Source organism: Coccinella septempunctata, chromosome 1, assembly GCF_907165205.1.
Source record: "Coccinella septempunctata chromosome 1, icCocSept1.1, whole genome shotgun sequence".
NCBI classification, from domain to species: domain Eukaryota; kingdom Metazoa; phylum Arthropoda; class Insecta; order Coleoptera; family Coccinellidae; genus Coccinella; species Coccinella septempunctata.
Window position 1 is genome coordinate 42,976,731 of NC_058189.1, and position 26,009 is coordinate 43,002,739.

General features: G+C 35.1%; 1 protein-coding gene across 3 annotated transcripts in view; it reads right to left on the minus strand.

Moving 5' to 3' along the window:
* Positions 1-530: 530 nt before the first annotated feature.
* Positions 531-26,009, minus strand: part of LOC123310568 — a 449,880-nt gene continuing 424,401 nt past the window's right edge. For all 3 annotated transcript variants that reach the window (XM_044894465.1, XM_044895218.1, XM_044895834.1), the window contains 11 exons: positions 25,277-25,408; positions 15,033-15,311; positions 12,733-13,361; positions 10,112-10,255; positions 9,705-10,044; positions 9,208-9,453; positions 8,484-8,630; positions 8,217-8,430; positions 7,745-7,861; positions 7,177-7,404; positions 531-1,096 (listed from right to left, as the gene is read on the minus strand). In XM_044894465.1, coding sequence (XP_044750400.1) covers positions 1,020-1,096; positions 7,177-7,404; positions 7,745-7,861; positions 8,217-8,430; positions 8,484-8,630; positions 9,208-9,453; positions 9,705-10,044; positions 10,112-10,255; positions 12,733-13,361; positions 15,033-15,311; positions 25,277-25,408 — 2,553 coding nt within the window. In that variant the 3' untranslated portion in view covers positions 531-1,019. The remainder of the gene's footprint in view (positions 1,097-7,176; positions 7,405-7,744; positions 7,862-8,216; positions 8,431-8,483; positions 8,631-9,207; positions 9,454-9,704; positions 10,045-10,111; positions 10,256-12,732; positions 13,362-15,032; positions 15,312-25,276; positions 25,409-26,009) is intronic.

Genomic DNA, 26,009 nt, shown 5'->3' on the forward strand with positions numbered 1-26,009 from the left:
ATAATAACAATCTTCTAGATAGGCACACTGAACAAATTTCAAAGTACAGAGATCTCGAGAACTTGAGGAAACTTCGGCTGGACGAAAATATCTATAGAGTCATGCAGAAGGCGGTACTGCTGGGAACGGCGAGAACTGTACGCAAGTACATGGGAAATTCCAGAGGAACACCGTCTGCCCCGACAGGAAGTGCGGGTGGAGCAGGAATCCAACCTACAGCAGGGAGCCGAGGAGCGACCCGACCACCACCACGAGCCCGAAAACCTGGAAAGGGCTCCATCAGAGCTTAATCCTTTTGATATCTGAGATATCTGGGATAAGTGAATTTTCCTCTGGAGAGGAGTATGAAAGCCGCAAGGCTAAAGTCATACCATACCCATTGTTAGAGCTGGTATCATTGGTGCCTGTCTGTATCTGATATGATAGTTTCATCGTTTACGACGTTTACATGCACTTTGCATTTGCAAATAATAAGTTTCGAAAGTCAAAGAATTTATGGATACCCTGATAGTTGTAGGCAATGAATAAAATTACTTAATTATCATATTTATTCATACTTTATTCATGACTAATACAAATTCATATTTTAATGATGATGTACGGAAAGTATTTATTTCAATATAATATTCCAGTGTGAATTCATCTAACATTATTTATAGCAAGTAACTTGCTTCCCTGATGTCTATTGTTGATAATGCTTATAAAATTTGAAGTACGGAAACTATCAAAATAGAAATTGATCCTTAGTTATCGTGAAGAGCATCGAATTCTAATATATAGCAAGCTGTTAAAATGTTTGGTGTTAGTTGAAAACTTTTATATTATAAAATAAAAAATAAATTATATTCTATAACTATGAAACATATACAAGATATTTCGTTAATACAATTTTGCGAATCATAAAAACTTAATCTAATACAAAATTAGACTTAGAAACTTAGAATAAAAATGGTAATTAATCTGGCACATACAAAAATTTTTGACTTAAAACAGCCAAGTAGTTATAATTTTATTTTTGATTAGAGTCCTGCGGTAATGTGGTGTTGATCTCGACCATCATCTGAACCTATCGACATATCTGCAATGATGCCACTCTCTGCAAGGAAAAGAATTTCGGAATTATATTTCGATGATATTCACAAACGTCACCAATCACCAAAGAGCCTTAAAATTAATATTGAATGCAAGGTGTCGTTAAAGCTTTAAGTTTAGAAATGGAAGACCTTGAGCTCTTAACTGTTGAAATACCAAAACAAATCGCCTATATAGAATATTCAAGATGGCGGAGCAATCATCAAATATCCAGTTCGGATCTTTTTATTGAAAACAGATGAATCGTGACTTCCTTACTCCATACTCTGGTAACTGTGCAGTACCTATGCACGACATGTTGGTGATTTTCCTCATAGTAGGAGAGGTTGCAACAAAAATCGGCAAGAGTAATGGCAAGTAATTAAATATGATTTAGTGTTGTGGATGTACATTACAGTCAGCACCCACTCTCAAGGTCAGGTAGTGGAACACCTAGCAGCGGTGTAGGTATGTGAAATTACAACATACTCTACAAGTGTCTCGTGATAATTGGAAATTGTCAATAGACTAATTTATAGAACGAAAAATCTTGAGGAAGGGGTAGGACCGCATTTATGTGGAACGCAGCGGGTCTGAACCCAAATAAGTTTCTGCAATAACGATGGCTGAAAATGCATTTAGTGCTGTATTATCATATATTATTTGAGAATAAAATAGTCATCCCATAGATTACTGAAACATAGGTACTCAGCAGTCGTTTAAAGTGCGGTTAATATATTATAATTTTACATACAGTGTCGCCGCCAGGTGTTCCACTACATAACTTTGCGAGATAGTCCTTAAACAGGGTAGGCAATATTCGATGGTTTTGCATGGCAGCTCTGTAACCGTAAAGTTAGTGAAAAATGGATGTCACATTTCCGACCTCGATTTTCATATGATGTATAATGGCCAAAACCGCATCCTTCAATCTTCTTTTGATTTAAAGTTGATAAAACTCATTGTTAGGCTCTTTGAGTTGGTGCCTTTATTTCGTAAATTTTCAGTGATATCCAAAAACGAATGTTACATTCTACAGACACTTTTTCACACAGAATACGCCGTGACTTAATCCAAGATTTTTTTCAGTCCGCCACTTTCATGCTTTAAAATATTTTTTTTTTTTTTGTTATAGCTCTTTATTGAGGTTTACAATCTACTTCTATAAAGTATTGAGCAAACGTGATGAATGTACTGACATGTTGAAGATATTAACCTATTAATATTCTTCTTTACTATATTTTCAATTCAAGTCAACTGGCCAAGTTCTCTTCAATCTTCTTATGTTGAATGGATTCTCAGTTAGTTGATTAATGAGGTTGTTTTCGTGACCTTGCAGGTTCTGCTGATATCGGTTGAAACGATTTCTGATTTCTTCTGTAATGAATGGTATTCCTAGATCGTTATGAATTGTAAGATTGGAGACGTACCAAGGGGCATCTGTTATAGAGCGGAGTATTTTTGATTGGGTTCTCTGAATAATTCCCGTATTCGATGGTTTTGCGCATCCCCAAAATTGAATGCCGTAGGTCCATATTGGTTTGATTATTGCCTTATATATCAGAACTTTATTTTCAATAGATAATTTTGACTTTCTGCCTATGAGCCAGTACATGCCTCGAATTTTTAGATTGATCTGTTGTTTCTTTGCTTGAATATGTTTTTTTCAGGTGAGACGTTGATCTAGATGCATGCCAAGGTATTTTGCATCAGAACTGACTGGTATTTGTTCGTTGTTTATTTTGACCGGAGGGCATAAGCTTTTTCTATTGGTGAATGTAACATGTACTGATTTGGTTTCATTTATTTGCAGACGCCATTTTTTATACCAATCTTCTAGGTCGTTCAAGTGTTGTTGAAGATATTCCGAAGCCGTTTCAGCATTCTCATGTGTTGCCAAGGTTGCTACATCATCTGCATAAGTAGCTATCGTGGTGTTCTGATTTGTTGGTAGGTCAGATGTATAAATGAGGTATAGGATTGGTCCAAGTATGCTTCCTTGAGGAACTCCTGATCTAATTTGATGAGGGTTTGATATCGCATCTTCGAATTTGACCGCAAAATGTCGATTTGCTAAATAAGATTTTAGCATAAGAAAGTACGGTTGTGGAAGTAGTTTTTTCAATTTATACAGGAGACCTTTATGCCATACCTTATCAAATGCCTGAGACGAGTCCAGAAAGACAGCTGAACAGAATTTGTTTTCTTCAATACTGGTGGAAATTCTGTTAACTATGCGATGAATTTGGTGAGCTGTTGAGTGGTTTTGTCTAAATCCATGTTGATGGTCTGGTATTATGTCTTGCAAGTTTATATCGCTTTTCAGTCGTTTTAGTAGTAGTTTTTCGAAAAGTTTTCCAATAACTGGTAAGAGACTTATGGGTCTATAAGATTTCACATCATTTTCGGGTTTATTCGCCTTATGTATCATTATTATCTCAGCATATTTCCATATAGTGGGAAAGTATGAGAGGCTCATCATTCTGTTGAAAATTTTAACAAGGAGAGCTATTCCCTTTTTCGGTAGTTTTTTCAATATTTCTGCAGTAATGAGGTCGTATCCTGGTGCTTTTTTATTTTTAAGTTTTCTGATTTCTTGCCATACTTCTCTAGGTGTGAAGGGTTTAATGGGGAGAGACATTTGGCAGGCAGCATCCAGAAATGTGTCGATTTCTTCCTCACTATTGTTCGGTTGTGAGTGATTTGGGGAGAAAACTTGATTAAGATGGGTGGCAAAGGTGTTCACTTTTTCCTCATCTGATTTTGCCCATTCTCCGTTGGGTGTTTTAATAGGAGGTTTTCTTGTTATGGGTCTTTTCAGCTTCTTTGTGGCTTTCCAGATGTTGTGGTCGTTATTATCATCGATCTGTTGGAGATGATTCTGGAATTTTGAGTTGAAATGTTCCTGAAGTATTTTTCGCAGTTTTCTGGTGAGTCGATTGTATATCGTCTTGTCAATGGGATTACGTGATCTTTGCCATCTATTTCTCGCTCTTCTTTTCTCGGTCAATAATTCTCTGATTTGCAGGGGCACTTCTGTTTCGAAATTATTTTTTCTTGTTGTAGGCGGTGTGCTTTCCCAAGCTGCTTTTTGAATCATTTCTGTTATATAGTTTGAAGCAATTTCCAAGTCTTCTGGTTGTTGTAGATTGATATCAAGTGTGATATCTCTAGTCAATATTTCCCTGAATAATTCCCAATTTGTTTTGCCCGTTGTAAGTGTAGGCTTATTCTTTTTAAATATTGCTGACGTACTGAGATTTATCAAAATGGGTGTATGATCAGATGATAGGTCTGAAGTCGATTCTATATTGATATAATTATTGCTGATGCCATTTGAAACAAAGAAGTCTAGTAGATCAGGAATTTTGTTTGGGTCAGTTGGCCAGTATGTTGGTTTGCCTGATGAGATTACTCCATAATTTTTGTCCATAATAATTTTTATTAGGTTGCGTCCTTTTGGATTAATTAATCTTGATCCCCAGTGATTATGTTTTGCGTTCCAATCTCCCCCAGCTTTAAAATATAAACTCTATGTTATTTTTACATATTTCAGTACCATATTTTTTTCTGATTCAGAATATCTAATACACGTCTTGTCTCTAATTGTTCTTGCAATAAAAAAAAAACGCAAAAACTAGTTCGGTCCAGTTGGCGGGTCATTTTCATTGATAATAATTATGATAATGAACTTAATGCTTCTTTATTGTGTCAGCTCATTAGATGTCTCCACACACAGGATTTGCCTTCAGTGTATTTCCTACGGTTTATTATTCAAATATTACCATTGTAATAACCTTGTAGATTTCAGAGAATAAACCTCATTATTATTACTAAAATGAGAGATCGTGAAGATCACTTTCATTCCGGATATTTAAAAGAGTGAGACATTTTCCACTATGAAATGCATCATTTTCAGGAAATTTTATAAACCTGGATTCAAATGAATATGTTCCGACACTTTTTCAACCGGTAGATAATCTAAATATTAGTACCACAACCTTTTCAAACACTTTCAGAAATAAAGACGGCTGTGCTAGTATTAGTAAATAGGTAAATCTAAAGTATACTTTATATAGAGACGTTGAAGATCACTTTCCTTTCCGGATATTCTCGCATCTTCTCGAAAGTGATCTTCAACATCTCTCATGACTAGACACAACATAGAAGCAAATGACCTACCAACTTGACCTAACTAGTTTGAGTTTTTTTTTATTGGAAGAACAATTAGAGACACTTCTTACATTATATATTCTGAATCAGAAAAAATATGGGAATGGAATAGGTAAAAACAATATGGGGGTTTATTTAAAAAAAAAAATGAAAGTTACCACTGCCTCACTGAAGAGGCGGACTGAATTTTTTTTTTACTAGGCCACTGTATTCAACATGAAAAAGAGTCTGTAAAATGTAGCATTTGTTTCTCGATATCACTGAAACTTTACGGAATAGACGCAACAATTCAATGAGCCGAAAAATGAGTTTTGACTTATAACTAATATCGATAATAGATAGATAAACGTCTTTACAGCAGGACCTCTTTAATCCGCACTCCAAAAATGTACCCCCCTTTCGGATTAGTGGAGCGTTCGGATTACATTATAGAGGATTTATAAGGTATTTTTTAGGATTTTTATGAAATTTTAAATGTATATTCATCTTTAAACACTACATTCATTAAACTTTTTCAAAGAAATCCAATATTTTAGTTTGTCGGAAGGTATTTAATGACAAATAAAAGGTTCAGTGCACAACAAGCGAGACGACAAAATAAAACGCGGGCGGGTGTGTGCCGTTCGGATTACAGAGGGGTTCGGATTAGAGAGGGTTCGGATTAAAGAGGTCCTGCTGTATTTCAAATTACAGTCCCACACAGGAAATCACAGCGAAATAGTCCCCCAAACAATATGGCTCCAGCTCTACTAAAAATTTCTTGGTTCTAACTTCAAACTGTTTGTAATTTGTAATTACTGATAATCTCCAGAGTATAAGGCAATTTATTGAAGATACTAACATACATGTAGGATGGTGAGACAATCGAGGATATGGAAAATTAACATTCGCTATTCTTGTATAATAGGTCGTATTTTTATTATTTGTTAAACACTCAGTTTTATAATACATAAGACATTCCTAAAAATACAGTCCATAAACTGTCAAAAAACCCTGCTGTTTAAATTTTCCTCTGCATGAATCTCTGAAAGTCATGACTAGCAACGATCTCTGCTGAGCTCACTCCCCAAAAAATTATTGCATATCTGATCAAAGATTCATAGTTTACTTAGTATATAATGTCTTCTTCGTATCATTGTCCATGTATTTATTGATTACTCTCAAATTTGAGAAGAAGATAGAAGGATGCGGTTTTGGCCATTATGCATCTTTTGAAAGTAGAGTTCGGAATCGTGCCATCCATTTTCCCTAGTTCTTACGGTTACAGATCTGCCATTAAATCCCATCGAATTTTGCCCACGCCGTACACACTCAACACTATTATCATATTTTTATGAGCTTTTACAAAACCCTTGCCGATTTTTGTAGCCAGCTCTTGGACTATCATCAGTTTCGGTGGATCTGTTTCCAATGATGTTATAAAGAGTGTTTCATTGGGAAACGGAAATACTTAACAGGCGGATAGGTGGCACCGAGGTGGTTCTGGATATACCAAATTTATTGGCTCTTACCCTCTTACTGTCTTCGTAGCCGAGATACAGGATGTGGAAAAGACCACAAAAGACTTAACCGAAGCGTGTGCTTTAAATTTTCGCGCAGACAGTTTTACTGGAAAATTTTTAACGTAAAATTTAAGGAACATGGGTTCCTGAAAATGGTTTGAAGTGACTTTACATTTAAAGTCCCATATCAAAACTAATGAATCCATAATTATTTTAGCATTACTTAGTTATCACTTATTACATTGGTTTTCCTTTTTATAGCTGCAGACCATGAATACTACAGTGCTCTATCCCCTTTATAGGCTTTATACGTCAGGCAAGACTTTGTGTACATTCAATAAATGATGGGTTGAACTGGGTCATTAATTTCGAACGTGACAAAATACGGAATAGAATGGAACATATTGGTGTATGAATTCAAAGTACTCACCAACGGAACATTGGCTATTCAATGTAGCAGATCGATGATAAGGTTTAGGACTGTCACAAGCTGAATCGCAACTGATGGAATTCGTCAGTAATCTACCACTTCCAGAGGCTCCTGAACTGGTACTGCCAGACGAAACGCTGGACATTGAAATAACTGAGTTTGGTCTCTTCATTGCCCTGCAAGATTCGGGACTTGACCCCGCAATGGAATTTCTGAATCTAGGAGCACCTGAAAAATACATGATAATGTGAAAAAACAACAATTGAGTAGAAAAAAAATTGTAACCAATGTAAATTGGTAATTGTGGCATATTGGATGATAAAAAAGCGATGAATGAAAAGTTTGTATTAAGTTGTCGGGAGCTCTGGGCTGTTGAACATAATATATATCTGATGCTATATGGGTAACATAACCCAAATGAAAAATGTAGTAACCAACCAACAAATTCTATCTATCTGATTATTCTCGAAAAATACTTTGTCTGTTATCTTTGAGCCGAAAGCATATTCAGAGTTGATTTTTTTTTTAAATCATGTTTCAGCTAAGTGATATCATCTATTATACTCACTTCTACTCAGCTGTGCGATGCTGATAGAACGATGACTTATTTGGTCTGCACTTGGTTTTATGTCGAGGCAAGGCTTGTTCCCGATTCCCATCGAAGACATTTCAGCCATTCTAGCAGCTGTAATTACAAATTAACAATTAATGATCTAATAAATTTAATTTCATAGCACCCGGAATACGAGGATAGTTTTTGAGCATCAAAATCAATCGAAAATAATACAAATCAAAGGATTGTTCAGATTGAGATTAATATTTTAACTATTTACTATTAACTATTTAATAAAGTATGGAAAATATTTTAACCTTAATTTTTATGGCAGTTTCGACCAGTGATGAAATATTAAATTGCAAAGTATATCAGCTAGTCTGCAATTTATAAGCTTTCAAATTTTCAATGTCACTTATTTCGATGGATCACTAGATAATATTTTCGATATCCTTCATTGCTCTGTCCAAAGAGATAAATATATTACCTCTATTCCTTATGGCTTGTTTCCACAGCAGCTGAGATAGTTCTTCGGTCCAGGCCTTCTTCACTTCTTGAGACATTGCTTGTAATGTGAATGTGTCATTTGGTTTCCGTTTCCTGAACCAAATCTCGAATTTTGTCAGACTGTCGTTAACTTTTGGGGTCAGTCCAATATCCGTCATTTTGATACTATTCTTATAATAGTAGAGATCTAAATTCTATAAACATAAGTGTGAATTATACTGTGATTACTCATTGAAATCAATTGTACCTTATTGTCGGGAAATCTTTTCGCCTTGCTAAAAAGAATCAGATCTTCGAATAAGAAAACTTGTCGTAGAGATTTCTTTCCACTTCGTCCCTCCCAAACAATAAACTCGTTCTGTCTCAGCAGTCTCCCCTGCTCTTTCAAGTTGACCTAGAATTTCAGGAAATACCCCTTAAGTTTTCAGAAGCTTGAAAATGAGTCACTTTATGATTAGTTTTCCAAACAAAAAGCAATTAGAAGATCAAACAAACATACAGACTTACAAGTTGGAACAAGTGGTTCTGATAGTTGGAACTTGAACATTGGGAAAAACTTTAGTTACCTAGTCAATATTCCACCACTCATAGTAGAACCAATTTTGATTCTCTCTAGTGTTCAGAGATACATAAAAAATTTTAAATTTACTACATTTTCTAATGTCTAGAAGATAACAAACAAAATCAGCCAAATGTTATGAATCTCTGCATCAACTGATACAAAAAAATGGTCGAATGGATTGAAGAAAATTCACAGATTTTTTCGAAACTACTGATAGGTCAAAAGATCCGGTTTCATTTGTGTAATAAGATGAATGTTCAATGCTCGAGCAGCATTTGGATGCTAATTGATTCAAAATTGGTATGGCTTACGTAACTTTTAGTAGTTATGGGTTGTTTTTTCATGATTGGTTACACTTTGAGTGACATGAATTTGGATTCGACAGGCGTAATAGGATGCTCAAACTTACATCACATTCTCTTATAGAGTCCATGGCAAGAAGGTCATTTCCGTGCCTCAATTGAAATCTCACCATCTCTTCAGCCAGCCTCAGGTCGTCGAAATCTTGAATGACTCGTTCGGGTGCTTCAGATGGAGGAGGCAAACAAGCTTTCATCATCTGTTGCAGTAAGAGAGCGTATTTTCCCATTCGTTGAACTGGTTTTAACAAGTAACTAGCAAGATCCATCTTATCATTAAGTTCGATTTGTTTACTCTGTAAAATAATGAAAATAGTGAATGGATGTGGTCGATACTTGATGAAAATCCATACTGTACCTTAAGGAGAATTATATGATTTTCACTAATAAGACAAGACACACACGAGTTGACCTACGCCCACCTAGATATGCTGGTGTAATAGCGAAACACGTGCCGTGGTAAAACAACTTATGTAAGTGAAAATCATATAATTTTAGTTCAAATAATAGAGAGACTTTCGAATATAATGATAAAATATGGATTTACCTTGAAGAAAATGGAGCCGTACTCGGACATAATGGTGTCGGACTTGGGTTTGTTCTTGTTGTAGAGGGCGTAAAGATAGAATTTTTTGTCATGCTTAAGGAATATCTGACCAACTTGCAGCGGATTATTCTCGCATTCTTCTAGCTCGGTCAAAAAATGCTGACTGTGAAATTCGAATATCTTTTCTATGTTTCCAAAAACGATGTTCCTTTGACCTCTGAGGGCCTGAGGTATATCTTCTCTTGAAATCTCTGGTATATAATTGACAATAACGTAATCCAACGATTTGACATAGTCCCTTTCAGTCTCTATCATCTCTTTAATTATATATTTCAGGGTTCTGTAAAATGGGTTATTTGAGTAAGTTACGGCAGTCTGGTAAGTATGAAAATGTATTTTAGACTCACTTCTGTGTTTTAGGATCCATGCTACTGTATGTAGAATCTGAAGGCAGGTCTAGGTTGGAAGCATGGCAATACAGATGTTTATTCGCCGTTATTGGAGAAACCGTCCTTTTATCTTCAAGATAAGAGTCTTCCTCAATATCGTCACTGCAAAGAATAAGATGAATTCATTTTCTCTATCTGTACTCTCAACCAAATATTATATTATAAAATAACTTAGGTTATCTTAACGGATAACCAAGGTGCCGTCAAATCTCTCGCAGCTGACAAATGCAATTTAGCACAGGAACTCGAATGCAGCTGTCCAAATTGGGAACTTAGAACAGACTGCAACTTATTTGGGTGCCTGGACACTCAGGCTTCAGAGGAAACGAATTATCGCATGCTCTAGCCAGAAAAGGCGCACTCTCAACGCTTATTGGCCCGAAACCAAGTATGGGAATTTCTTACTACTTCATCAGGAAATAGGCTGCATAAGACAGAGGGCCCTGGAAAATTGGCGCAACCGTTCTGGATTGCGTCACTCGCACAGGGCCATCTCAGTGCCTCCCAGTCCATACACCAGTCGATGGCTAGGATTTTCTCTAGAACCAATCTGAGATCTATAATGGCAGTCTTCACGAACATTGCAGGCTCAGAGCACTAGCATCGTCAATGAATCACTCTGTAGGCTCTGCCTAAAGGAGGACGAAACGCTTGAGCATTTTCTCTAGGACTGTCCGGCGGCAGACAGGGTCAGACTTAGAGTATTTGGCTCTCCCAAGCTGAATCTACGGAAACTCAAGAATCACTCCCCCTTTGACATCATCTCCTTCCAGAGTATGATGGGACTAGAGAGAGGAGCTTAGCTCTCTGAGCTTGTTTGTGTGCTACAATAGACCGCTTTGGTCGCAGTGCCAGGTTTGGTTGGTTGGATCAACACACCCAGCAATCTTTAATCTGTACGTTAGGGAGGTCACCCCTCAAAAAATTCAAACTTTATTTGGCTAGATGAAATTTGGGAATCAAACAAAGCCTCAGAATTGTGATGTAAAGTAAATACAGACTTGTTTCCTCCGCCTAAAAACCATTGACTATTTGTGAAATATGGTGAAAAATTCGAGTGGATCTTGAAGAATGAGGTGAAAGAAATCACGTAGGCAGCATGCCCTGGGAAATTCGTTCTTGCATTGAAGATGCATTGGGATTTATAAGCATCGAATACTTGTTAGGGATGCATCAAAGGAACTGTGAAAAGGATATCGGGAATGTTTTGAGAAAATTTTTAATTATGCTGAGAAAAGTATCTCTTCAACAATGTAAGTTTGGAAGGAATAAGAGATAGTTGATGAAGAAAGGAAGGCTCAGGATATTGTAGATAATTCGAGGAAGAAAATACTGTAGAGGAGAAGACCAATTAATACCACATCACCTGATTATTGTGTTACTAAAAAGTAACCTGAAAAAAATAGATGGTATGTATAATAATAATAATAATAATAACTGTTCTTTAATGGCCATCGACCGAAGTCCTTCAGCCTAGTGAATTATACGAATACAAAAAAAAAATTCACTCTATTTCAGTTTTTTCACTGCAGCTCAGATAGTCTGTCCATCACATTTCGAGTTGGAAATTTTCTCTGTGGGTTAGTTACCGGGGGGTCCTTGTGGTATGTATATTGCACTCGATATCGCAAATATTCAAGAAGAATGCGGAAATGAAGTTAGGAGAGATTCGAAGCTGTAGACTTGCCGTGTTCTCAGAGATTTTCGACAAATCTCTTGAAAATCGACTGGATGCAATTTAAGCCCTGAAACTTCGTTTTGTAGAGTGGAATTCGATACAGGGTGCTATGATGTCTATATAAAAATATCCTTGACGTCCTTGAAAGGAATTACCTTTTTCGGCCTTCAGAATACATTCGACATTCATGTGGGCAGACGAACGAGATAAGAGTCTATCTGTGGCATCTTCTACTGAAGGCAACAAAAAATGTCTGAGTACCTATACTTTTTTCACCTGCCTTGGAATCAGTGTTTTTTGGACTGCTGTTTGATTCCTCACGTTCACGTGAAAGTCACAGATTTGTGAGTAGAAAATCAATTTTATTTATTTTTTTTAAATATTGTCATTATGATCGTTTAATTTTGATTTTTTTTTAGTGATTATGTTAAATAAACTAGTGACCATCCTACACACCCTATACCTATAAATAAATACATCAGTTATTGTTGTTGCGCCTCTCATCTACTTGAAGGTCTCCCAGGCTTCAATAAACTGTTGAGTGCTATCGTCAGTACTAAGGCAAGAGGTAAAAAACATTTTATTGAAATTCTCGTACCTAATTTACAATTCTAAAAATTCTCAAAAGTTTCAAACCGCAGCATCCCTAATATTGTATAGGGGATTTATGTTCTTTTTCATAAATTTTTGAGATAACTTTATTTCGATGTCCAAGTACATTTTATAACGAAAAGGTACTTTTGTGACGAGAAGGCACTTTCGTGTGCGGATACTTTGGAGATTCCACACAATTTTGACTGTGACTATATTCATTACACATGTAAATGAGAATTACGAAAATAACCGATAACGCCTGAAGTGTCCAGACCGCATTTTTTGAAGGTATTTATGTCATACTGACCTTTTTACAAATCCACTGTCTTCCATCATGCTATCCTGTTGACTTTCAGTGTTATCCTGATTCGAATCAGCGCTGGAACTGTTGCTGTTACCACTGCACATAATACAACTGCCCCTACAGTACTGACACGAACATGTTCTTTGTAATTTTTTCTTATTGTAAACTACACTCTCCTCCCCTATCGAGTTATCTCCAGTCGAAACGCCACTATCACACCTTTTACACTCGTTGTGACTAGTGTCGATTTTTTCCAAGAGATTTTCCATGCTCTCCCTCTCCTCTTTGATGCCATCCAGAGTAGCACTGTTCTTCCTCTCCAAGGTATCTTTCCCCTTGCATCCGCAGTTGCCTTGTAGTGTGAGCAGGTACCTTTTCTTCAGCCTGTAAGATAAGGAAGAACTTTCTGTGTCGGATTCATCGCAGTTGCAAAGTTCTCCAGCCGCATGATGACTACAGTGGTATATGTAGGCGTGGGAACTTATGGATCTTCTGCGGATTTGAGATTTTGGCGTTCTGGAAGGAGTACTTGTGGCGTTAGGTCCTCTTCGCATGAAATCCCCATTTTGGTTACAATCCTCTATGGGTTTATCAGGTGGTATTGATGTCAGATTCCTATTCTTTTCTGTATCCTACGAGCAAAATAATTCGAATGAAAATGTTTGTTATTACTTGCAATTATGACGAATAAGAAAAATTTGTGAATGTGCTGTTTCAAAGGTAAAAAAACATTTTGAATATCGGAGAATTGTTCACCCTTTATCGAGGCTTATCTTCGGATATATTTACAATACTGGGAAATGTTGAGCGCCATTACCACAGTCACGCCGCAGTAATCAGTTCGAACGTGTTTCGTGCCTACAAAAATTTATTTCACAGTGATTTTCTTTTTTCACTCTGGCGAATTATTTGTTGCTTTTTTGTGATTATTGCTATTAATATCTATGAACTATGGAAGTATCTAGTGATTCCAGTTCATTTAATTGCAATTTTTGATTGTTTCCTGAAATTATGATTTTTTATTGTTTTTTGTGTACATTTGGACAAAATGACATACATATACAATGGACAAAATGACATAGTATGCCATTTTGTGATATGCCGTGAAACTACGAAAGATAAACTAATCGGCAGTCTTGGAGCCAAGAATCTATGAGTGAGGCTATTAAAGCATGGAAGCAAAGAAAGGGAAGGGTATTTCTCAGCCGACGCTCCGAAGATATGCTCTCAATATGAACAAAACCTTGGAGTGTAACTCTAAAGATTTAGGAATATTCAAAATAACTTTTTCAGCTGAAATTGAGCTGGAGTTAACGGGGCACATAGAGTTTTTTGAAACGCGACCCATTTATATTGGGCGTTTGTTCAATGAAGCGTGTGAAAAAGCTGCAACTGTTCAGAATGCAAGTAGGCTTCAAATAGCCATCAACTGAATGACTCAACACTTTTTCAGTCCAAAAAGATGCGAGTACCGATGCTGAATCTATTTCACATCCAACAGCAACAAATAACGATAAAGTAAATTCCTCGCTCAAGACAAAAGACCTGGTACCAATCACTGACATATCCAGTTGCTACTATTCCGCCAGCACCACAGAGCCAGTTCAATCGAGGCTAAGGAAAAAGAGAAATAATCTTAACCAGACAAAGGTGATTTTTTCAAATTCTGCTCCAAACATGCAAGAAATTATTACTCAAAACGGACCAAAGGATCCACGGGCAGAAAAAAAGAGACAACTTAAAGAAATTTCTGATGATGATGAAAGAAATATTCCTGCTACCAACATCCCATCATCAGAAAAGAGATTGAGACTATCGAGGCAAACTGCTCAGATAGATGATAGCTGAAGAAGCCAAGATTTCATTTCACGTTCTTAACCCAGTGAGGGTTGGTTACGATGTAGGATTTGTTCTCTGTTGGGCTCATGCTTATGCGCTAATCTCCCAAAGTCTACCAAACGATATACTTGTGAATTGTGTTCTTAATATTTTAGTATGTCATTTTGTCCGTAGTATATGGACAAAATGGTTTTTGTGATCGGCTGCATTTTTTCTTAATATATATTTTAATATAGTTCCTACTTAATCAAAAGACTTCGATACTTATAGTCAATGAACCTAAAATGAATAAAAACCAAGGAGATTGATTAAAATTGCGTTAAATAAATAATTATGATGAAAAAACAAAACACCATGTCATTTTGTACGTACCTCCCCTATAATAATTATAGTTCATATAATTTTGCGATAGTTTTTGCTTATAAGGTATTCACATATTCCTAACAATAATACTTTTGTGTTACCTTGCATATTTCCTGTAATTTGTTGTTACCAGAACGAAGCGCCAATTTGATGAACTCCTCCTGTTCCTTACTATCGTCCTCCAGGATATCGTGGCAAGATTCTAATAGAAGAAAACATCGCGAACTATTCTCCAATTGGACTCTTGTTTCTTCTAAACGTTCTCTGAACACCTTCATCTGGATATTGAGGCTATTGGCCAGTTCTCGAAGTTCGTTACCCTTGACATCGCCAAGAGTTTTGCATTCTTCTACGAAATCTTGAGCCTTCTCTACTTGGTGCTGGAAATTAGTAAATAAATGGGTTTATAGTTAATTCTGAACATATGCAATGATATGTTGATTGAGGGATATTTAGGGAGGAATGCAATCTCCTTCTTATATTTTATTCCTTGTGTTTCATATGTTACAAGAGAAGACCCATAAAGAAAAAAACCATATTTATATCAAACGTGAGCAGATGAATGATATGGCCATCAAACATAAAAAATCATTTCATACGATAAAAAGTCTGATAATGATTTCATTTGGTACTGAGCTACCTCCCCAGTTAGAATGGGTACCTTATTCCTTTAAACAAATCTCTTTCTTCTCCTGAAACTTCTGAATAATTTTTATTTCACATATCCTATACATCAGAAGTATACGAAAAATCATGATTTCCCAACTGAAATGTAAACTACAACTTACAAATAAAAAGAATTACTAAAAAATCTAACAGTTGACACATTATAAAAGTTATAATATCGTTTCAAGTTTTGAGGATTCTTCAGTAATTCTTATTTATTTTGAAGTTGTATTTTACATTTCAGTTGTAAAATTGTGACTGTTGGTTCTTCCACCTCTGATTTACACTCGAGCTAAAGCTCTTAGGATGCAAAAATAAATTTAGCGAAATGTTGGCCATCACATAAAGTGGTTTCTTCATTTTACGTTCCCTAGCCCAAAAAATTATCGCATTATCGCAACGAATATACAGGGTGAGTCTTTGACTCGCACAAATATTTTAACAGTGGATTCTTAAAAACATGTTTTTATTCACCATTTTTTCCGAATCGGCTCAATTTAATATACATGTCTATGAAAAATCATGCAAAAATGTTATTTTTAGTTCTACCTCACAAACGGTTTTATCCAATGAAATGAATTTCGGAATACAGTTTATCATTTATTTGATGATTTTTTTTCGAACACAGGATAGCACCCACATCTTCCAGTTTTCTCATTATGACCATTACGTACCATAAAAATACCGAAAATTTAAAGAACCTAAGTCTTGAAATTAAGTTGGATGCTATTTTATGAATATTTGAACGTTATGTAAAAGTATTTTTAATATTTTTTTTGTATAATGCCCCGTTTTCGAGTAACTTGATGTTCCAAAATCTATATTAATAAAAGAGGATCTATGGTTTACTTCAAAATCCTTTATTGTTCAAACGATCGCACCAAATTGGACAATTCTTTTTTTGTTGTGTTTATTATTGTTAGGGCAAGGTTTATATAACAAAATATTCCCAAAAAAAAATTGTACAGAACAGAAAAAAAGGCATTCGTTTTTCTTACGACCAATCGAGCAATCACGATGAGTTAGTTATTATTATCTACCCTAGAAATAATTTAAATGGCAAAACTAGGTTTGCCGGGTCAGCTAGTTAAAAATATCTGTGAAATTCGAAACATTGGGTAGGTACTTTGACCGAATGCAACTCTTTTTCAAACATCCACATATGTGTAGTGTCACAGATTAGCCAGTTATTCTGAAAGTAATTTTGTTTTTGCAGGGGTGACACAGCTCATTGAGAAACCTTTAAATGGCTATATCTTTTTATCAGGGTCAAAACGGAAAAAATGGAATGGAAAAAAGTGTTGTATATGTTAGTATGGGAAATGGGGAAATGGTGCACCTATGGGAATAAATAATGAATGAATACTTTGATTTAAACTGTTCAATGTCTTACTGATCAACCGATATGAAGATCACATATTCTATAAGTTCTTGAATCTATCCAAGTGTAGGTATATATTAGAGAACTCGAACAAACATGCTTTTAATTTCAGTGTAAAAACAAAAATTATTTCAAAGGTTACTTTGATGTTTGAAAGCACGAGGTGCCCTATGGAAATAAAAGTGAAGAGTGAAGGGTATATTAACCTCAAACAAACTTTTCTACTTATTTTTTTTCTTTTGTTGAACTAAGAGCAAGTTGAAAAAACTTTTCCTTCCAACATATTTCAGTAAATTTGAATGAAATATTCTACAGTTATTACAGCTATCAATTTTCTGTGTAGCAGTCCTTCTAATTGTGTGAATTTTCCTCCTTCCGACAATAAAAGATGCTAATGAAAATGTAGAAAAATTGGTAATCCTAAGATATCAAATACCAAACTGCTCATATTAGAGACTCACCCTGTATAAGTCTAACTAAAGGAGTATTTATCTACACTTTATCCGGCAGCGGCATTTGACATCTTTGAACTTCGTGAAACCCCTACAGAACTTCGTGACTATGAATATTTTTTTACGGTAAGAAGAAACAACGTCGTTCATAGCTAACCGTCGGCTCGACGGAAGTGAACAAAACACAGTGATTATTAATATTTGATAGTTGCTTATTAAGAGAAACTATCGATCGTAGGTGATAATCGGCCTCATCGTTAAGTCACCGAGATTGGATAATGGCTGAGTATTGAGTTGTTAGTGAAGGTATTTCGAATATGATTTGATTTCCTATAATTTTCATTCAGTCAGTGTGGATGTCAAGCGGTTTCACTCTTTATTTGATGATACATTCGATTCCATGAAGACATCTGTCAATGGTATCGATTAGTTGATTGAAATGAAACGAACTGTAATTTGGCGATGGCGGATTACAAACTGACTAAATTGCTAGATATCTACCAAAGAAATATACGAACTGAGTAAAAGTAACGTACCAAATATTGTTTGTTTTGTGGAAAAATGCTGGAACAGGTCAATTTTTATTTCAAATTAGGCAACTTATCATATATGATTCAGGAGTGTAATTGATTTTTTCCAATGGTAACTTCAACTTGTTATGCCAGAAATGGATGGGTAGAATTTTTGTTGCTGAGGATGATCACTCATGGATTTGTTTTTTATATCCTTTTTTATCGTAGGAATGGAATGGCTTAGTTTATTGAATTCGAATTTTCATATTCATTCTGTAATTTGGGGTTAATGACACTTTTGAGGCCATTTTCAATTAACTTATCTATCCATGCTTTCAGTTACTGAAGATGAAAAAAGCATCTAACTTCTTTTCTATGATCTATCTGCAGATTGGTTTCACAATGGTTTTCTCTATCGCCAGTAACTAAATAATGGATAGAAGTTTTTGAACTGCAGGTTAGTAATTGATGAAAAATGTAACAGCATATCAATTAGGTAGATATTCAATTATTTTTGTGAGTATTATTTCAGATGGTTCTCTATGATATCTATCTATATTGCTTCAAAAACATCAATCACCCCCTAAAGTGTATGTCATTGACCTCAAAATACATAAATAAAATAAGAATTCGAATTGAAAGTTTTCAACCATTTCATACCTATAATGAAGAAATGGTTGTTGGACAAAATCCATCAATAATCATCCTCAGCAAAAAAGAATCTATCCGTTTTTGTCACAAACAGTTGCTTTCCAAAAAAATTGAAATATCGTTCACCCCCCTTCAGAGGTGCATGATAGACTTTTAAATTATACAGGGTGATTGATGGGAATACATACGGATATGTGTTCAGTACCTCAAAATAAAATGAAAAGTTTCTAGTCAAGCGCTGAAATGCTTCGTTGAGGAGTTTCGTAGCTTCAGAGATTTACGTCTTGATTATGAATCGATTCAATTTTTTCAGAGGGACAAAGATAAGCAAATAAAATTTTGGAGTGGTATTTTTCGAATAGAGATGAATTTACAATTCAATTTTTCATTAATCTCCCATAGCTACAGAGCGGTGTAATCGGCAACCCTGTTATATTTTCTACCATATCTTTTCATTCAGGCTCATCAAAGAATATGCATTGAAATGACGATATTTTCTGGAAATTTGCTCATTAACTGTGTTTGTAAAAGAATAAATTGAATCCTTTGGTCTTTTCAAGAACATTATGTACATTGACATACTCCTCATTTGAAAAATTTTTGGTATTATTTCAGAAAAAATCAAGTAGGTACACACAAAGAAGTAAATCGTTAATGCCAAGAGGGTTGTCAAACTTCAAAAGGTCGATTCTAAGTAATGAGAGAAAAGATCATGACATTTCAATGCATAAATTTAAATGATGACATTCGAAGAGTTGTAGAAAATAAAAAAGGGTTTCTGTTTTTATCCCTTTCTAGCTATGGTGGACGAGTGAGAAAATGAATTTTAGGAGTGAGAGAGTTGTGCGAACCGTACGGATAATACTAGGTTCACGCAGAGTTCCTAAGAAGGCGACAATCTAATTGGCAGCTAGTGCTCACGTGATCGCCATCTGCCGATCTTTCTTAGGTCTTAGTTCATAGGAACTCCGCATGAACCCACCATAAAACCGGAATGAATATTTTCTTATCGGGTTGTTTTCATATGAGAACCCGATGGTACCTAACGTCCAGTTTCATAATGAAACCTAAAGTCGCTTTAATTTTAAAGCTTCCTTTAACCCTACCAAAAATGACAGTAAAGGAAGCTTTAAGCTTAAAGTGACTTTAAATTTGATTATGAAACTGGACGTTAGACTCAGGTCACACCATCGGATAAAATGCTCCGAGTTATATTGATATAATAGGGTCTATCACACGTGTTTTACTTCAGTTTCGCACCGAAAAACAACCGGATTGCACTTTCGGCGGCGCTTTTCGCCGCAAGATTCGAGAGCACGATTTGCCCACCGTACGGATAAAGCCCGATGAATAATTTTTCATCCGGCTGCTTTTCGGTAAAAACCCGTGGGTGAAACTAACTGACTTCGGCGACCTGTGTCAGCTAGTCTCTTTGTTAGTATTATAGTTATTGACACTACGAAATGACACGGAATTTTTTTTCAGAGAAGAGAGGAGTTCAAGGTCTATAAATTCATCACAAGAATATACGTACATAATAGTTATTTATATACCAAGGACGAGCGTTTAAATTGATAACCGAGCCTAGTAAGCAGGTGAGACAATATAGACAGTTTTTCGCCGAGCTGCATATTACATTTTTTGTCGAGCTCACTACATTTATGAAAGTTATTCGTTTGATGGCCTCATCTAGGTCGCCGTATTTGCAAATAACCTCAGCTCTGGAGTAAGTTTACTGATATTCATATCACCATCACTATACATTCTTGAACATTCAAACCACGTAGCTATTGTCACGGGCCCTTATGTTTCTATCAAATTCTGTATTCACAAAATTGATTCAAGCGCCCCTCTATTTATTATTGTTGACGAACTGCCAGACGAAAAGAGTTTGCGGACGAAAAGTGCATGCGGACGAAAAGTGTATGCGGGAGAAAAGTGTATGCGGGCGAAAAGTGTATGCGGGCGAAAAGTGTATGCGCACGAAAAATGTAAGTACGAAAAGTACCTGCGAATTTTCGTTCCGAAATTATTACGTTGAATGCCACTTTTTGTTCAGGTCGACGAAAAAATTCCTACGATTTACGCAATGAAGCTATATAATATCCCAAACAGAATCCAGAGGTGGATTCAGCTGTTTCTTGGAAGCATTCAAGCTAGGAGCGCAGACCATGGAATAGGTATATTATCGAAAATGGAGAAAAAAACGTGGGTGGTCAACGTCATAATATTTCCTAATATTTCTTTCTGTCCGAACACATCAAAGACGTTCAAAAAATAAGTAAATAATAATAATTTGATTAAATTTCTAAATATCCTTCGAAGCCTATTTTGAAATCCATTTTGTAAAACCTAATCCTATGCTCAATTATTATTGTAGCATTTTGTCCGAATTATTAGATGATAAACTTTGATGATTGGCCGCACAAATATGTATTTGTGGGACACTACTGAGAGAACTAGAAGTCATTTTACGTGGAATATCTGGTGAGTGTCGAAAAAAGTTTTGGTGATAATTCGAAAATATTCTGGATAATTTTTTTGTTGGACGATACTTGGACATGAAGATTGAAAGATTCTATTGAGAAAAGTTTTATGAAGTTCCCCTTTAATAGTGTGATGAGCGTCTACAGGGAGTCAAAATAAAAATAAAATAGGTAAGTGGATATCTTGGAACACAGATACAAGGAATGAAAAATAAACATTTGCTGTTGTCCAAAGATTGGAGTGAGATAGTTGCTTAGTGTCGCCAACCAAAATTGAGATAGTTGAATCTGACATCATTGTCACGTCAATTTTTCGTACAAAAAGGTAGGAGCTATATAAATTTATTTATTTTACGCCACTGCCTTAGTGTCGCGCTAGACAGAGAAGCATCAAATGTTTGTACCACAACAAATACATTCATAGCACGTCAATGTCCATTCCATATATTCATGTTCTAAGGTGGATATACTCTGGCGTGTCAGATCGAATGTACTATATAGAAGTGAATTCGCTTTAGCATGTACAGGGTTTGTCTTTGACTTTTACATATATTTCAAAAGTAGATTCTTGAGGTCGAATGAAACATTTTTTTTTCCTACCATTTTTTCCGTTTTGGCCTTGATAAAAAGATATAGCAATTCTAAGTTTCCATAATGAGCCACACCCGGAAAAAAATCCCTTCAGAATAGCGATCCAAAGTTATCACACAACACATCTGCCGATATTTCAGAGTTTCATTCAGCCGAACTACCCAATTTTTCACATTCCACAAATATGTTTAATTTTTGAATATCAAATTAACCGAATAAGGCCCACTATACAAGAAAATATGAAGAATACTTTTATTTTTAAAAATGGCCAAATATTTATCAGTGAGCGTTGAACTTACTTTCAAGATTTGGGTTCTTTGAATTTCTGGTATTTTCATGGTATGATATGATAAAAACGATTTTTAAATTAAATTTTTTATGGATTTTCGGAAGCCTATATTCTTTCAACCGAGCCGAAATGGAAAAAATGGTAATGAGAAAAAGAAAAGTGTTTCTTTCAACCTCAGTACAATACAAGTCAAAAGCAATCCCTGTTTGAACGTCTCGCACTCATCATATTTCAAAAACGGTTGAACTGGAATCATTTCCTTCGTCGCGCATTCGTCGGATTTTCGGAATATATCTTAATTTGATACTTTCCAGTATGTTTAATGATATTTCGGTATTTTACTATTTTGACGCTTAGGAAGTTCTTGCAATCATCGTTCATTACTACAAAATGATCATCAGATATCAATTCAATTACTTACATTTTCGATATTCATTGTGAAGTACTGTCAGCTTATGTTAACTCTCTCAACACATATAAGCGAAGTCGCAAAACCTAATAATAACTTTTCTCATTGTATCGAAATTCAAGTAGAGCTCAACAGTAAATTTTTTTATCGCCATCACATGTACCGCCTCCTTTGTATCCTTTACACTATTCACTACAAATTCTTCAATGAAATCAGTATTTTTCTGTATATGAATGCGAAAATATTACTTATCGATGAGATTTATTCCATTCAACGCAACAGAGAGAAATGAATGAAAAAAGCTGAGCTATTACTAACCAACGACTCGAACTGAAAACACACTCGATAAGACCATTTTGAGCAAAAATATATTGAACGTTTTTCGAAAGGGTTCACTACTTTCACAACCTCCGAATACAGTCTGTTAGGGAATAATTGCGACAAACTTTAGGGGGTGATTCTGCATGAAAATATAATTGCAGTTTGCAGTATAACTAATAAACGCAAAAGCTTCGTTTTCCGAGATAACTATCCGGTTATAGTGGTTATACCATAAACAGCCTACTACTTTTTTATTCCTAATGACACACCCAGTATATCTTCGCATTGTTAGATAGATGCAATTTTAGCAGTTATCCATACCTTGGGTAAAAAGTCAACGGTTTATGAGTTATTGGGATTCTTATGAACAAAATTCTGAAAACGCTAGGTTTCTGCTGTGGGCTTTCTTTTCTAGAAAATGTTTAACATTTTCAATTTCGCCATTATGTTATATTCACGCACCCTTAACTTTTTGGAACGAAAATGTACAGGGTGGTTATGAGGAGATAATCAATTTGGACAAATCAAATTTCAAAAAACTCAAGATTTGAGTCACTTCTAAGAGAAAAGAGGAAAGAGTTACCTGAATGAACCCTACACTTGAAAAAAAACTTTCAAAAACTTATCAAGGAAACACTAGAAATAAGGGAAAACAGCAACTTCGAACGGCTTGTAACTTTCGAAAACAGTAGAAGAAAAATAAATTCGATGTCTGTTATTGATGAATGAGACTATATTAATTTATTTATTAAGTACCTACTGTCAAACAGACTTCGTCTACCTCATTCAAGTCAGAAATACACAGGGTGGGCTTTTTAAAACGAAACAGACGAGATAACGGGCGGAATAAATTTATTTCGAAAAATTGCTCGGACACGTCGATTTTTGTTTCGAGGGGGACAACTTTTAAGGTCAAATTGACAACTATATCGCTTCAACCCTTAGTGTTAGAACAACAACCCCTAAATTTTCAATAAGGTAGATGGGGTAAATTTCACCTCATTTAGAAGGTCTTTTCATCTTTTTTTCTTCATTTGATTCATTGTTTCTTGAAATATTGACATTTGAATTTGAAACAACGATGGTATTGTCGTCAAGCAAGCTGTCTGAATGAAGCGAATTTATTATTCATTTATTCTGTAGATTTGATGAAACTCCATAACTGCCATACACCAGACATCAAAATAATCTTCATTTCTCTCATCAACAATGAAAAATAAAGAAATAATTTCAGTTCTTTCTGCCAAAGTATAAAACATTTTCACCTTAATTGTTGAAGAAAGTAAGAACCAATAATAATTATTTCGTCGTCTAATGTTGACAATTAACGGTTACCATCGTAACCACAGAATGAATTAGTCAAATAATTGATGATTTCACATAGCATGGTTAGCGGAATGACTGGTACTGTACGAAATTCAAAATTGAATAACTCGAAAACGAATGCATTAAATGATAAAAAAATTAATACGCTGAATTCAAGATAAAAAGTCCTTTCAAATAAGGTATCACTCACCCTATCTTTCCTATTCAAAATTTAGGGGTTGTTGTTCTAACACTAAGAGTTGAAGCGATATAGTTGTGAATTTGACCTTAAATGTTGTCCTCCTCGAAACAAAAATCGACGTGTCCGAGCATTTTTTCGAAATAAATTTATTCCGTCCGTTATCTCGTCTGTTTCGTTATAAAAGCCCACCCTGTATTACAATGAACTATCTAACCTCTTCTTCCCCTGATAGATAGTTCATAGATAGTTTATTGAAATTGTTTTCCATTCGTGTGGAAGACTCAACTGTTCGTTTTTCCAGTTGGGCGACAGCATTATTTTCTACACATGGTTCACCATGCAACTTATCAGAAGATTTTCTACTACCTTTTCTAGGTATTTTGCCCAATTACTTTTACTATTTCTAGAACAACTGCGCCATGTTATGATGAATAAGACGTCTATATATATTAATTTATTTATTAAATACTGTCTACCTGTTCATATTTTATAGATTTTGAATGAAAAGATAATAAAAGAAGATATCTAGATTATAAATATTATATGTCTTGATTGCTGTAAAAAATTATTTGCCAAAATATTAATTTCATTGTTGGTTACCTATGTCAATATCTATTCATTCGTCAAACCTAGGTAAAATCATAAGGTACCTATTAAATAAACATGTCAGATGATACGAATTCAGAATTTTCAAGAGAATAGAAATTTGAATGATAAAATTAGGTAACTTATTTAAAATCAGGCAGCTTAATAAAGCCAAGACTTTCTGAAAAAGCACCCTGAAAGAATGAAAAAAAATTTTTAATCATAAAACGTTTGTATAAATCTTTTTCACCTTTACAACCACGAAAAAGTTGAAGCCATCTCCTTGTATGCAAAATGTGGAGATTTCTAATAGTTTTCTACAAAAATATAAGTCGTCTTTCCACTAAAACCGTTTGTGACATATGAATGAATGAAAAAAATTTTTGAGAGACAGAATAGTTTTCGCAAGAAAACAGATTTTTCTGAAATTCGAACGTGTGAACATCTGAGAATTAATTAACGATCTTGGTATCCGATAGAATTTGAAATACTCACCCAAGCTCCAAAGAAAAACTTCTCGAAGTCAAGAGTTACTTCTTTAACACTAGCGGAGTCCGTCGACGAGCGGAGTAGCAGCACCAAGTTATTCAAAGTTTCATCTGCTACCTGTCTGGTCCATGTGATGAGCTGGAACAGGCAAATATTCCACATTAAAGCACCGAAACGAACTGAAATTTGAACAAGTCGCGATGGAATTGTTCCATTCTATCAGTTGACGACAATCGAAACATTTCATACGAATATTCGAATAAAAAAAATATATGAAAACGTGAACAGTGATAACAGGTGAAAAAGATCGTGCGAGTGCAATTTGAGCATGAACAATGCGCAAAAGTTAACACAATGTAATCAGATTGGCCGTATTCGCTATAATGATGATAATAATATGTGAAGTAAAAATAGACAATTGTGATTATGAGCTGTTTTATTGGTCGTTCATTGAGGTGAAATTGAAGCACATGAATTTGGTCGAAAAAGAAATGCTTTCACTGGGCATAAATAATTAAATAAATTGGTTCATTATAACTGATAATGATAAACTCCATTGAGTCACAACCGTATATCACCTACATAGGTATATGATTCGAAACTATTTTCCACATTCTCATAAAAATCATATAATATAAGCCAAACCCAAAAAACGTATATGAAAAAGCATAATCAATGTATTGACAATAGAATGTGGCATCATCTTTGGATGAGAATATTCGGCAGAAATGCACCGGTA